The sequence below is a fragment of the Remersonia thermophila genome, chromosome 4 (assembly GCF_042764415.1).
Source record: "Remersonia thermophila strain ATCC 22073 chromosome 4, whole genome shotgun sequence".
Lineage (NCBI taxonomy): Eukaryota > Fungi > Ascomycota > Sordariomycetes > Sordariales > Chaetomiaceae > Remersonia > Remersonia thermophila.
Window position 1 is genome coordinate 1,134,734 of NC_092220.1, and position 13,143 is coordinate 1,147,876.

Here is a 13,143-nt window from a genome sequence, read left to right on the forward strand (position 1 = left end):
ACCTCGGGGACCGTGTAACGTAACGTTCTGTACGGCCTAGGTCATCCTCTCCGTCATCCTTGTTTACTCGGGCTCCTTTCTTGCTCGCATCATCCTATCTTGGTGGCTTTCGCTTCATCAAGAGACCAAACCACGCTCCTTACGTCTTGTTCCAACCTCTTCGTCTCACCCATCTTTTGCCGCTCCCACCCATCCTTCTTTCTCCTCCTCCCGTCTCCCCCCCGGGCCCCCAGCGCTATCAAACATGCCCCCGCTCCGCCTCGCCGTCCTCGAGGCCGACACCCCCGTCCCTCGCACCGACCAAACCTACCACGGCTACCTCGGCGTCTTCCGCCACCTCTTTTCCCGCGCCGCCGCTCCCGCGCCGCTCGACGACCTCCTCGTCCTGACGGGCCACGACGTCGTCTGCGACGGCCGCCTCCGCCCGGGCTCCCCCGCGTACCCGTCCCTGGACGACGTTGACGCCCTCCTCATCACGGGCTCCAAGCACAACGCCTTTGACGACGACGCCTGGATCTTGCGCCTGGTCGCCTTTGTCCGCGCCGCGCTTGAGCACCCGCGGGGCATCAAGGTGGTCGGCATCTGCTTCGGCCACCAGGTCATCGCGCGCGCGCTCGGCACCCCCGTCGGGAGGAGCGATCGCGGCTGGGAGGTGAGCGTCACCGAGACCCGCCTGACGCCGCTGGGCAGGTCCGTCTTCTTTGGCTCCTCCGCGGCTGAAGCCGGCGCCGATCGCGACACCCTCTCCCTCCAGCAGATGCACCGCGACCAGGTCCTCGGCCTTCCCGAGGGCGCGCAGCTCCTCGCCTCCACCGACGTGTGCCCCAACCACGGCTTCCTGATCCCCGGCCGCGTCATCACGGTCCAAGGCCACCCCGAGTTCACGGCCGACATCATGCGCGAGATCCTCGACCTGCGCCGGGGCAAGGGCATCTTCCCCGACGACGTGTACGACGACGGCATCCAGAGGAACGGGGACCATCACGACGGGGTCTTGGTGGCCAAGGCGATGTTGAGGTTTTTGCAACAGTCGTGACACGACGTCCAGACACCTTTATTTTTTTTTTTTTTTTTTTTTCATCAGCGGGATAGAGGAGGCGATTTCCATTGTTTGCTGCCAAGAGTACGTCAGAGTCATTTGCATCAGAGCGAGGGGGAATTATCTCCAAAACAGATGTTCTAATCATGTTCCTAGACGTCATTTTGCGTACAATGTCAATGGTCTGTCATTCGTATAGGTCGCTTCATGATTACAATAATGCTAAATAGTCATCTCCATGATATCCTTTTCCTACCCCATGCCATATTTGTTTTCTGTGTATGTGTATGTGAGATGTCTTTCCTGAAAAGGAAATGCTCCCCCAATGACGCCAAGCCCGCGGAGGAGGTACTGTGTAGGTAAGGTAATACCGTGTAGGTAAGAATACTAGTAGTAATATGTATAATTATGCTTTGAACATCATGATGCTTGAGGGGGTATCATATGACCATGTCGGAACTCATGAAAAGGATGAAGGCGAGAAAACGCCGGGAAAAAAAAAAAAAAAAAAAAAAAGAACAAAACCACTCGCCTTTCAAACTTTTCCATGTCGTCGGTTCCCACCATCATCTCCGTCATCATCATCATCGTCATCATCACCATCATCGCCATCTTGTTTCTGGCGTATTACCTCCTCCTCTTCCTCTTCCCATGCTTCTTCTTCCTCCTCCTCCTCTTCTTCTTCAAACACATCCCACCATTCCCTACCCGTCCCCACCGACGTCTGGCGGCTCCTCACCGCCGCCTCGGCATCATACGCCGCCGCCGTGGCTGCCACCGCCGTCGCCGCCGCCGCCCGTTCCAGCTCGCGCTGCCGTTCCCGCCGCTCCTTCTCCGCCACCTCCTCGTTGGCCCGCCGCTCCCTCGCCAGCCGACCGTCCAGCAGCACCTCCTCCCGCGTCCTCCCGCCCGAGCCGGCGTCCTCGCCGGGTCCGATCCCGGGGATCCCCAGGGCGAACCCGACGGTCCGCAGCGCGTTGACGAGGCGCGCCCGCCGCCACGCCCACCGCTTGCGGATGCTCTCGAAAAAGGTGCGCCCGGCGGCCAGCCGCCAGGGCTTCTCGCGCAGCAAAAACACGGCCGAGTTGACGGCGCCCTGGATGCAGTAGCCGACCATGTTGGTGACCAGCAGCCAGCGGGGCGCCCGCGCGAAGAAGGGCGCGGCGCCCCCGAGGCTGCCGGGATAGTAGACGGCGGCGGGCGGGGCCGCGGGGAGGTGGTGGTAGGCGTTGTCGTAGCGGAGGATGTGGGAGACGAAGGGGAAGACCCAGACGATGATGTACACGAGCGGGTAGATGAAGAGCGACCACAGCTGGCGGAGCGTTTTGCGGCGGTTCTGCTCCGGCTCCTGGGTTTCGGTGGCGATGAGGGCCAGAGACGGGGCGCGCGTGTCCACGGTGGTGACGGTCTCGGCGGTCTCGGCGGTCCGGAGGAGGCCGACGATGCCCACGGGGGTCCCGGTGTGGGATGCGGCCGAAGGAGCGGCCAAAGGGCGCCGCTCTTTGACCGGCGGCAGCAGCGGCAGCGAGAGAAATCTCGGGCGGCCGGCTTGGGCATCGTCCTGAAGCGGCGACGAGCTCTGGAACGAGACCCGCCTGCCGCCGGGAGAAGGAGCCGTTGGGGGGCCCGCGTCCTCGGCCGGCCGGAAGCGGCTCGCAGGCTTGGCGACGGGCGGCTGCCGTGTTGGTGCGCACAGCGCTGGCAGCGGCACCTGGGGAAGCCGGCCGGCGCACGGAGGAGAGATCGGGTCCTGCGCCGAGTCGACCGACCGTCTCGGCGGTCCTGCCGACGCGTTGTTACCTCCCGGGGTGCCGGCCGGCGGCGGCGCGAACCCCGTCCAATTCCCAAAGCTGACGGCAGGGGCGGCGGCGGCGGCGGCCCCCCCTCCGCTCGCGCCGGACCGTTCGGCGCTCAGAGGCAGGCTCCCCGCGCGTGCTCGCTCCTTGACGTGGGTGACGGTGTCGGTGGCCGAGGTGCGCCGGGAGCACGGCGTCGACGGGATCAGGCCGTGGCACGTTAAGCGAGGAGGCATCGACGGGAGCTTGACGCGGCTTTCTTTTCGAGGCGAAGGGCAAAGGTCCAGGTGCAGGGCGTCGGAGCGCTCGCGACCGAAGCCGCCCGTGCCCCACCAGACGTAGACGTAGATGAAGGCGTAGATGGCGATGATGCTGATGCAGACGACATAACGGGGGATCCAGCTCAGCGCCTCGCGTTCCCAAGGCTCGTCGGTACGGTAGTAGCAGTAGTGGCCCAGGTTCTCGGACGCGCCGCCGCCGACGAAGGCGATCGAAGCCGTGGCGACGGGCAGCAGGTAGTAAACGAGGTAGGCGTAGTGCCGGTAGGGGTACAGGCCGGATCGCGGCCGAAGGAGGTACATGAGGGAGTGAACGGCGATGAGGAAGACGGCGATGTCGGAGGCCTGGATGCCCACGGCGGTGGCGAAGCCGGCGACCTGGCAGAAGGCCGAGTCCGACTGGATGACGTCCCCCGCGAGGTTGGCGATGGGCATGATGAAGAAGACGAGCGACTTGAGAAAGTCGCTCTGTATCAGGAGCAAGATCAACCTGGTGGGCTGCGCGTCAGCGTCGACAAACGCGCATCGTCGATGCCGAGCCGTCTCGGCACGGCAAGGATCGCTTACTCGTGACGAAAGTTCCTCCGGATCCTGATGAGCCAGTACAAGGTCCAAGTGGTCATCAGAAGGCTGACGCCGGAGACGACCACGGCGCCGATGTTGAGATGCCGGAGGATGTGCCAGGTATCGAGGTCGTGTTGGGCCGTCTCGTCGATGGTCTGCGGCAGCCGGAGCGGCACCGGTCCCCCGAGGGACCGGCCCGCGAGTTCTCGGATCGTCGAGCGGTCCATCGGGCGGCGATGGACACGCAGCACGGGCTGTGTGGGATTCCCCGGCCAATCCTATATGCCAACCCTGCCCAAGAGGAGAGTAGAGCCCCCGAGAGACCGGCACATGACGGCGGAGGGGACTCTTTGCGTATGCCGTCTGGTCCCGTTTTGTCCGACCGTCGAGGCGAACCGTGCGATAGGTGGGAAGTGGTTCGGGAGGGCCGTCGCGTGATGCGTTCAGGGATGACCGTGAGCGGCAAACGATCTTGTTGGGAAAGGCGGGACGAGGCCGTGATGGTGGACGGCGTGTCCGGTGCACGCCCCCGACTGCTGAAACAGAAACCCCCCGCCCAGCTGGTAGCTATACTACCTTCAAGAGAAGGATTTGGGGGGGTGGGCGGAAGGAAGAAAACCAAGAAATGCCCCAAGCGGTTCAACAGAGTATACGGGACAGGGCGATGCCTCCTCCCAAGTATGGTAACCTACCTACTACCAGGTGCCTTTGGGATGCGGCTCCAAGCAGCCTCCGGCAGGGAGGCGCCGGGCGGTTTTTTAGGTACGGCATACGAAGTATGGAGTCGGTCAGTTGGTTTCCCGTCCAGCCCTCATCCACGCCCCCCCCCCCACACTATTCGACCAGTGAGCATCTTGGGTGCGCGGGGGGGCCGGGTGGGCTAGGTGCCGGCGCCCCCGGTCTGGGAGCCAGTCCCGGTTGCGCTCTCTTGAGAACCGACGATCGCCATTTGATGGATCGGTCGATGCTTGGCTCGCCGGTCGGCACACGGTTTAGGCTTGGCCGCCAGCGCTGGCGTCTCGGGATGCCCCAAGGCGTGGGCAGGCGGGCAGGCAGGCACAGCACGCGCAGGATGGGCGTGTTCCCTGCAGCTGGCGGTCAGCGGCGGGGAGGCGGCGACGGGCGCGACAGGATGGGAACATCAGATGGTGGAAGTTTTTCGGACCACGTCATAGGGCGGAGGGCGGTAACCGTTGCCAACCACCCGGGCGTCCCCCCACCTCGCCGGTGGGCCGGGCTGGAGCCAAAGCGGGCTGGATCGGGCTGGGCCTGGCTGGGTTGGGGGTGAGGCCTTGATGCGCCAACCACGGGGCAGCACGCCAACGTCAGCAATCACTCGGATGCCGGAACGGGCAGCGTGGCTGCAGACAACCTGAGGTGCGACATTGGCATCTGCAGGTTGGCCGAGGCGAGCGCGACATCAGATCTCGGGTTGGCCAACCTGGAACAAGCCCGATGTCGCACAAGGTAGTTACTCTCGTACGCCGTAAGGATTGGTGCAAACGCCATTTTTGTCTACTAGTAGTAGTACAGTACTGTGTACACTGCCCGATCTAGGTAGTGAAGGTACCCTAGGTGTAAGGTGCGGTGAGTAGGTACTTGGGTACAGCAGTTACTGTGTAGGTATATATAGCAAAAGACTGCCTGATCGGGAAACCTGGTCAGTCCACCTACTGTACTATACACACACAGTAGTAGGTTGGATGCTTGGGATGGCCATGGAACTTGCTGCGTCCACCTCCCCCTCCCAACCGCCTCGGGCAGGACAACAGGATGGCTGGTGAGGCGAGGGTCATGGACCGCAGCCAAGCTGAGCAATCTTGTTGAGAACAGTGGGTCGCCCGGGGCAGCAGTCCGGCACCTGCAGACAACCGCAAATGGGGATGGGGTTCCGGTTTCCGGTTTCCAACACAAACATACGCAGTAGGGTCCGTGTGATGAAACACCAGCAAGGAGGAAGAAAAAAAAAACAAAAGGAAAAACACTTGTTGGGATGTCACACGGATATCACATTGCTCGCTGGTCCTGGCATCCTGCCCGTTCCGGACCTCTTCCATTTGTTCCAACGCCCGGGGTCACGTTCGGCAGCCTCCCTCTCCAAAGTGGTGGACAGTCAGTCAATCAGCCATCACACTTCAGCTTGTGGAAAGGTAGGTATGTACCTACGACAGTTTCCCCCCCTCTAACCCTGGCATCCTGGAACCCTGGCATCCTGGATGGTTTTTCGGGTGATAATTTGTCTCAAGACGCCCCTAACAAGCGTCTAAACTATTACCACCCCGAAGACTGGCCGATCGGTGATCCGGTACCTTAAACATGGGATGGTTACCATTTTCGTACCCACCTACAATCAGCTCGTGGATTCGGGGTGGTTTGTTGGATGGCAATTGTCTCCCCTCTTTTAAAGCACCATGATGCCATGCAGTCCCGCATCCGTTCTCCCCCAAAACGCCATGTCCTGTGTGCATACTAGTAGTACAGGCAATGGAGTTGGCAGCCGCCTCGACATGGTCAAAGATCGTCCCAGAGGATCCCACCTAGCCACATGACCGACGCCGTCCCTGAAGGGAAAACCCTCCCGGCTTGCAGCTGGCCAGAGAGATTGGCGCTGATCTGCAGCCCAGACTGTTCGACATCGCAATGAAGAGACGAGACATGGCTGCACGGCGGAGCATTTCTGCGGGATCATCCGCGACGCCGTTTAATTACTGTCACGAGTGCATCTGCAAGCGGCATTCGTTGAACGCCGGGCGGGCTGCCGCCGAGCGTGAGCCGAGGGAGAACCCGGTGCGATTCGAGAATCGCGGCGGGCTGACGTGCGTGATGAATGATCGCCAAAGCACACCCAGAATGGGCGCTCATCACAACTGCAACCCGAAACACACAGCAGGGCTTCCTCTTGATTGATCCTTCATTTTTGTTCCCCGGTTTCCATGGAACCCCAATGACAATGTTCTCTTGGGCCCTCCCATCTCAACCTCCACCCTTCATCTCTCAAGCCCAAACCCCCCCCCCCTTTCTTCCGTCCATCGTCATCTTAGGATGGGTGATCTTGCAGGCACCCCTCCAGCATCTCCGGTGGGCTGTGGGCTGACACGGCTCCCTTGCATTTCCCCCACGGCTGCCGTAATCATCCCCGTACGCATGTGTCGTGTGCTCGCCAGAGAACCCCAGCCGGTGGCGGAGAGCAACACAGGACGTGAGCGAGAGAGCCTGTGCATCGCGTTGGAGCTGTGTTTGTGCTACCGCGTACAACAAGAGTACCGGTCGACCCACCCAGCTTGACGTCACCCACGCAAACAAAATGCCATGTGCTAAAGTTAGCGGCACCTGCTTGTGAAGCTTGCCATGTACGATCCGGCAGGTTAGGAAGTCAAGGTACATGTACGGAAGTACGTTGGGTCCGTAGGCAGGTTGTCCCAAGTACGGGCAAGAAGGAGGGCTGTCCCGGCTTTTGCTATAATATACTGTGTACAATGGTCCAACCGGCCTCAGCAATCATCCCTGTCTGTTGGCCTCCCTTGCATAGCACAGTACACCACCCGACGAGCACGACACCAAAAATGTCACAGGCATGAGCATTCCTACACCCGGCAACCCTGACGTGACAAATCGGGGAGCGCTCCGTGCCAAATCGCAGCCAGCGGACGCATGTCTGGTGACAAAAACAAGGGTCGATGAAAACTCGCACATCAGAACGTGGTGTGAGGAGGAAAACAGGAAAATCAGAGGAGGCAAATGTAATGCTACCTGCTTTTCTTTGTCGTTTGTTACCCTATCGGGAGAGGCAGTGGTATCATGCAAAAAAACACAGCGCATCCCGACAGAACCCATCCAAACGACGGCCAACCAAGCCCCCCACCGAGCAAACATACCCAGGCGTGGCCCGGCCCCATCCTCCTCGTCATCCAAGCAGGTTGATGTAGGGCTCTGGCCACCGGGCCCATACCAAAGGCCGATTCCCCAGCCGGCCGCTGACCGGCGAAAGGACCTTGAGCCGCCGCCGGTCCTCGTCGACGTCCGCCACCGCCACGAAACCCATCACCGGGGCTTGCCGGATCGTCTCGGGCGGGTCGCTCACTGCCGCGTTCATGACCGCGAGCGTCCAGTGCGACATCTCGGCCGAGATCTCTGCCCTCTCCAGCCCGGCTGGCCCGTTGTCGTAGTCACCTTGGGCGTCTAGCGTACGGAAGATGGATGGTCAGCAGGGGCGGGGGGGGAGTCTTCCTGCCATCGTAGCGCAGGGAACAGAGGGTCATCCGAGGACGTTGGGAGGAGGAAGAAACAAAGAACAAGACCTACCATCGGGCGTCTTGAAGATCGCCAGATCGTCAAACCCGACCGACTGGGTGAACGGGCTCAGCGTCCGCTTGGCATCGCCGAAAAAGTACTCCTTGATGGCCGCCTCCCGCGTAAACTTGGCGAACTCGTAGTCCCGCGGCACCACCCCGTCCGACTTGTCCAGGTGCAGAAACGTGACGGGCTCGCCGTAGAGCGTCTTGTTGCTTCCCCAGGCCCTTTGCAGCGCCGCGTGCACGTCGGGAGACCCGACCACGACCACAATGTTCGCTGCTCGCTCCCGTCAGCATGGTCCGTCCCCTGCCGCCGCGTTATCAAAGACACACGTGTGGAACAAGGAGGGAATGTGGGGGCACCCTACCGGCAAACTCCGTCATGGCGTGCCTGAGCATCTCAACATCCCCCTTGGCCACGCTCGCCGGCGGCGTATCGACCACCAGCCCCGTCTCCCCGACCGCCGAATCCGCCGCCAGCTTCGCCCTCGCCACCCCTCCGAGCCGGCCCGCCAGCGTCCTCCAAAACGGCACGTCCTCCTCCACCCTCTCCCGGCCGAAATAGTACACGTTGGGCAGCTTGACCGGCACGGCGCTCGGCCCGCTGCTCGGCGTCCCGCGCACCCCGAACCCCCCGGCCGGGTCCTCCACGTCCATCACCGTCCCGAACACCGCCGCGCCGACCGTCCCCGGCAGCGCCAGCATGCCGTCGCGCGGGTCCAGGCTCGCGACCAGCGGCTGCCCTCCCGCGCGCGTCGCGAGGCCCGTCAGCGTCCGCGCCACCGTCGTTTTCCCCGCGTCCGGCCCGCCGCAGATCAGCACCCGGGGTCCTGGCGGCGGGTCGGGCCGCCCCCCCGCGCTCCTCCTCTCCCTGGCCTTCTTGCGCTGCTCCTGCAGCGCAAAGTGCAGGTTCAGCACCTGCACCTCGGGCGAGTCCTCCGGCCGCGCGTACTCGGCCACGCGCTCCGACGCGGGCAGCTCCCCCGCCACCTCGAGGGTCGCGCCCGTGTACGTCAGGATCCGGGCGCGGGTGCCGCGCGGGAAGGCGTACGTGTGGTTCAGGGCGAGCTCGGTGCCATCGCGCTCGGCCTTGCCGGTCGTGAGGCGGATCGTGGTGGCGTTCGTGGAGGCGGCGGCGCTGGTGGAAGCCGCGGGGTTGGCTAGGCTGGAGGCGGTGGCGGAGCTGGTCGTGGGACCGCTGCGACGGGAGACCTCGAAGCGGTATTCCCAGAAAGGTCGGAGGGTGATGGTGCGGGTGGCTGAGGCTGTCGTGGGTTGCTTTGCGGTGGGACAACGTTAGCTGCTGCAGCCATAGGCAGTGAGCGAGAGCGGTGACGGGAGAAGAGACGTACCGGCGGGGCGATCTGACCGAGGCCGGGGATGGACATTGTGGCTACCTCATCGGGGGGTGAAGGATGGAGACGGAGGGAAAAGGTGTGGCCGAGGAATTGAGCGGTGGTGAAAGGAAGCTTGTTGGGAGCTGGAAGCTTGTGAAGGAAGCTTGGGTGGAGGAGGAAGCTGTCGCGGCAGGCAAATGCGCTGTCGTCCAGTGGGAGTATCCGCACTGTACATCTCACTGTGAGCAACGATCTACACAGTAACAACAGCGCCGAGTCCGCGGAAGAACCCTTGAAGGACCAATGTTGGCACGTCTTTGGTTTTCTTCGACAAAGGTTTCCGTATGTACATTCAGATGTTGGGTTTTGTTTGCTCTTTTTTTTTTCTCGGTCCATCTTCATGGATGTGAGGGATAGGTATATCTCACCCAAAGCGATGCGCAGCGTAGGTCCAGGTACTTTCCATCATGTCAACACCTCCCGAACATCCCAACATGGTACGTCGGGCAGCATGAGATAGAGAACCGAAAATCTTCGTTCCAAAATTCAAGGGGTATTTTGAAACCATCCATGAAATACAAAGCCCCGATCTGGACGCCTCTTTTTGTCTCGGGCCTTTGGTGAACAGCCCACGTCTATCCTCCCCCGCCCGTCTAGTGTAAGTCATCGCGCCATCTCGCACCATGCGTACAATCAAGGAGAAAACCCCGGCGCTTTCCACGATGCCCCCCCCTGCTTACTGAGCTAGCTCTTCAAAGATCTTGATGAGACTCCTGACGCCGAAGAGGCTGTTCTCGTCTGGCCCTTGCCCGGGCACCCAGCTGGCGTGCGCAAAGTCGATGAGCTTGAGCGAGTAGACGCGCGGCATGCTGGTCGTTTCGTCCTCGTCCTCCTCTTCGCCGTCCGACGGGGGGGCTCCCATAAGCTCCACCACCTTCCGGTCGCCCTCGATGGGGCCGTTCGTGGAGCCGTTCAGCACCTTGCCCTCCGCGCCGTTCACGGCCGCCACGTCCCCCTCTCCCTCCCCTGCGCTCTCGGCCCCCGAAGCGATGGCGTTATGCTCCTCAATGGCGGCGCGGAGGGCATCCCCGTCCCCTTCGAACGTGAACAGCAGGCTGGCCGAGTACATGCGCGTCTCGGACTTGGACAGCACCTCCTCAACGCGCCGCAGGTCGCGAAGGAAGGCCTGGGCGACGGCACGCCCCAGATCCTTGTCGATCCCCGCGCGCTCGTTGAAAACGAAGCCCGCCAAGGCCTGGACGAGGTTGTTCTGGTTGACGTGGAACCGACCGTAATCCTTGGTGAAGACCTTGAAGCCGTCGGCGTCCCACTCGTCCGGGTTGTCGGAGCCCTTGTAGACGCGCATGCCCGCGATGCGGAACCCGTGCGAGCCGTTGGTCGTCTGCCGGGTGATCTCGTCGAACCGCTTCTTCTTCTCCTCGGGAGCGTCGTCCGCCCACAGCCGCTGCCCCAGCTTGGCGTCGAGCACGTTGGGCTTCTTGAAGCCGTACGTGCTGTTCTCGAGCACGATCGACTGGTTGGTCGTGATTCGCCGGCTCTTGTTGGGCTTCCACGCGATATCGATATCGACGGGCGAGTCCTGGGCCGGGACGTTCTTGGCTCTCCTAACAGCCTCTTCCTTGAGGCCCTGGCTCATGTGGTCGGCAACGCCGGGCAGCTGTTCGTTGATGGTCTCGACGGTGCTAGCATCGTTGAGCGCGAGGGTGCCGAGGAACATGGGCATCAAGGCCGCGAACTCGGGGTGCTCGGCAAACGTCTTTTCGTAAAAGTCAATCTCTTGCTGCACGCAAGGCTTGACAAAGAGCTCTCCGCCCGCGTCCGAGAGCGTGCCGTCGCTGCGTGACAGCCGGGTTAGCGTTCCGGGCGCATGCTACACGACGACATGGGCTCCACGTACTGCCCTGCCACCGCATGATTGTACGGCTGGAGATCGGCGTGGGAGGGGAGTCCTCGGGTGCTGGCCATTGTGAATGCGGGGGTTTCTAAGGGGTGTGCTCTACACGGTATGCCGGGCTGTTGCGACAAGGTCCGAACGGAGAGGAGCTCGGGCGGCGGGTTGCACTCAAAGGGGGGATGCGGAGTGGGGAGGATTCGACGGGCGTTGCGTTGCGGTCCTGGGTTGCATTTGTACTGCCGAGCTTGCAGAACAATGGCAATTCGCCGGTCGACGGTGGGACGTCAGCTGCTGTCTGAATACCACAAGCGACGTGTCTCGTGCGTGGGAATCATGGCATTATCTACCACGCAAACGAGGCTCGACCCTCGCCCTCGTGGGCTTAAAGATTGCCGAGATGGAAGATCACCAACGTGGGGCCCGCCGCGGGGCGGAGCTTCGCCCTGTGCTAAGTCTTTGGGGAAAGGGGGGGGGGGGTGGGTGGGGGGGTCCCAGGGTGGAGTCATGGGAGATCGTCTCTTCTCCGGCCCTTGTTGATTTGTTCATGGCGCGACACCCGCAGTGGTGGATCGCGCTCTGCTGGTGCCCAGCAGCTTGGGAACCGATCAGGCAGCCAATCTGATCTCGCCCAAAGCGGCCAACAGTGGGACCTTGCAGGTCCTCCAACCAGGATCTCGTTAGCCGTCAACCGCTCAGCTCCTCGTCCCAACACATGGCAGCTGGAAGCAGGTCGCCACGCTTGGGACCCATGGCCGGCACACTCGCAGGCTGAATGGCCATCTGCAGGCTGCACCCGACCGGCCCTCCAGAAGCCCCGACACCACCGGCGCAGCCACGAAACGGTAATATCACCTGCATGCTGCATGCTGGCGCCTGAGAGAATACCCCAACCCCTCTGGAAATGGTCTCCGTCGCATTTCACAGCCACGGAGGCCCCCGCCGTTGCCATCCAGGCCGTCCATTGGAGAGCCAGGCCATCCCACATGAGCGGATCGCTTGTGCATCCTCGACACAGCCCGGCCGTCTTTGGGCAACATGGGCACATGGAGCCGAGATAACCATGGGATATTGCTATGCAACGCGGGGTGTGCCGTGTCGGCATTGCTGATGGCACGAAGTGGCGGAGGCATTGCTGGACTGTCAAAGACGAGTTGTCAAGATTGCATCAAGGACGCTTTCTGCCAAGCTTGCACTATTGCTCCACGTCCTACGGTGTACCATAGTATAAGCGGAACGTAGAGCCTGCTGCCTCCTATTGATAAGTATTATAGTTCATGATCCTTGACCTTGACATGGAAAGGTGCCTTGCGAGGGAGCAGGGTGCTTGCAGGTCAAGAGGGTGGTGTTGTGTACCTATCTGCAAGCCCCTGGCGAATGAGGGCATGCTGTTTGATGAACACGCTTCTTCCCTGTTGGCCAACTCTCTGACGCCGTCGAGTTGGTTGAATAGTACAGACATTCTTCATCAAATGTAATGTGATCCCCATGAGCACTACGGTGTAGCATTGCGATCCGCTGGCTTGAAATAGCATGTCAGAGAAGAATCATGTTCTTCTGTTGGTAATGAATCAAAAAAGTACGGTAGTAATAGCGGACACGATGGAAACGACAGGTCCCGCGAAAGTTGATGGCAAGCAAACGGTTCATCTTGGCCACGGAAGGGAGGAGCAAACGGATTGTACGTGAAAGCAGCATCTGTGGATCTTATGGAAGTGCCTCGGGCTCCTTGTTTTCCAGGTCTTCTCTCGCCCCGGGTTCGACGTGAAGATCTTCGTTCCATAGAGAAACCCATTCCATAAAGAAACCCCGAACCAACCCAACAATACAATAGCCAGAAGTCCTTTCGATTCGGTCCTTTCTTTTTCCAAGCAACCCGACGGCTTCAAAAGTTCTTGACCAGAACGTTATTACAAACCACACAG

The 13,143-nt window shown here is 61.3% G+C and overlaps 4 protein-coding genes across 4 annotated transcripts; 1 reads left to right on the forward strand and 3 right to left on the reverse strand.

Annotated features, from left to right (window-relative positions):
• Window positions 1–244: 244 nt before the first annotated feature.
• On the forward strand, window positions 245–1,036 carry VTJ83DRAFT_4439 (uncharacterized protein; the record flags this gene model as incomplete). The annotated part of the gene is made up of 1 exon (XM_071010928.1): window positions 245–1,036. The coding sequence occupies one exon, from the start codon at window positions 245–247 to the stop codon at window positions 1,034–1,036; it is 792 nt and encodes a 263-aa protein (XP_070865889.1).
• Window positions 1,037–1,574: 538 nt separating this feature from the next.
• Window positions 1,575–3,904, reverse strand: VTJ83DRAFT_4440 (uncharacterized protein; the record flags this gene model as incomplete). Its single annotated transcript, XM_071010930.1, has 2 exons — window positions 1,575–3,603; window positions 3,681–3,904. The coding sequence occupies 2 exons, from the start codon at window positions 3,902–3,904 to the stop codon at window positions 1,575–1,577; spliced, it is 2,253 nt and encodes a 750-aa protein (XP_070865890.1).
• A 3,677-nt stretch (window positions 3,905–7,581) lies between these two features.
• VTJ83DRAFT_4441 (uncharacterized protein) lies at window positions 7,582–9,357 on the reverse strand (the record flags this gene model as incomplete). The annotated part of the gene is made up of 4 exons (XM_071010931.1): window positions 7,582–7,856; window positions 7,980–8,246; window positions 8,338–9,247; window positions 9,322–9,357. 4 exons carry the CDS (start codon window positions 9,355–9,357, stop codon window positions 7,582–7,584), a joined length of 1,488 nt encoding a protein of 495 aa, XP_070865891.1.
• A 685-nt stretch (window positions 9,358–10,042) lies between these two features.
• VTJ83DRAFT_4442 (uncharacterized protein) lies at window positions 10,043–11,292 on the reverse strand (the record flags this gene model as incomplete). Its single annotated transcript, XM_071010932.1, has 2 exons — window positions 10,043–11,162; window positions 11,225–11,292. 2 exons carry the CDS (start codon window positions 11,290–11,292, stop codon window positions 10,043–10,045), a joined length of 1,188 nt encoding a protein of 395 aa, XP_070865892.1.
• Window positions 11,293–13,143: the final 1,851 nt, after the last annotated feature.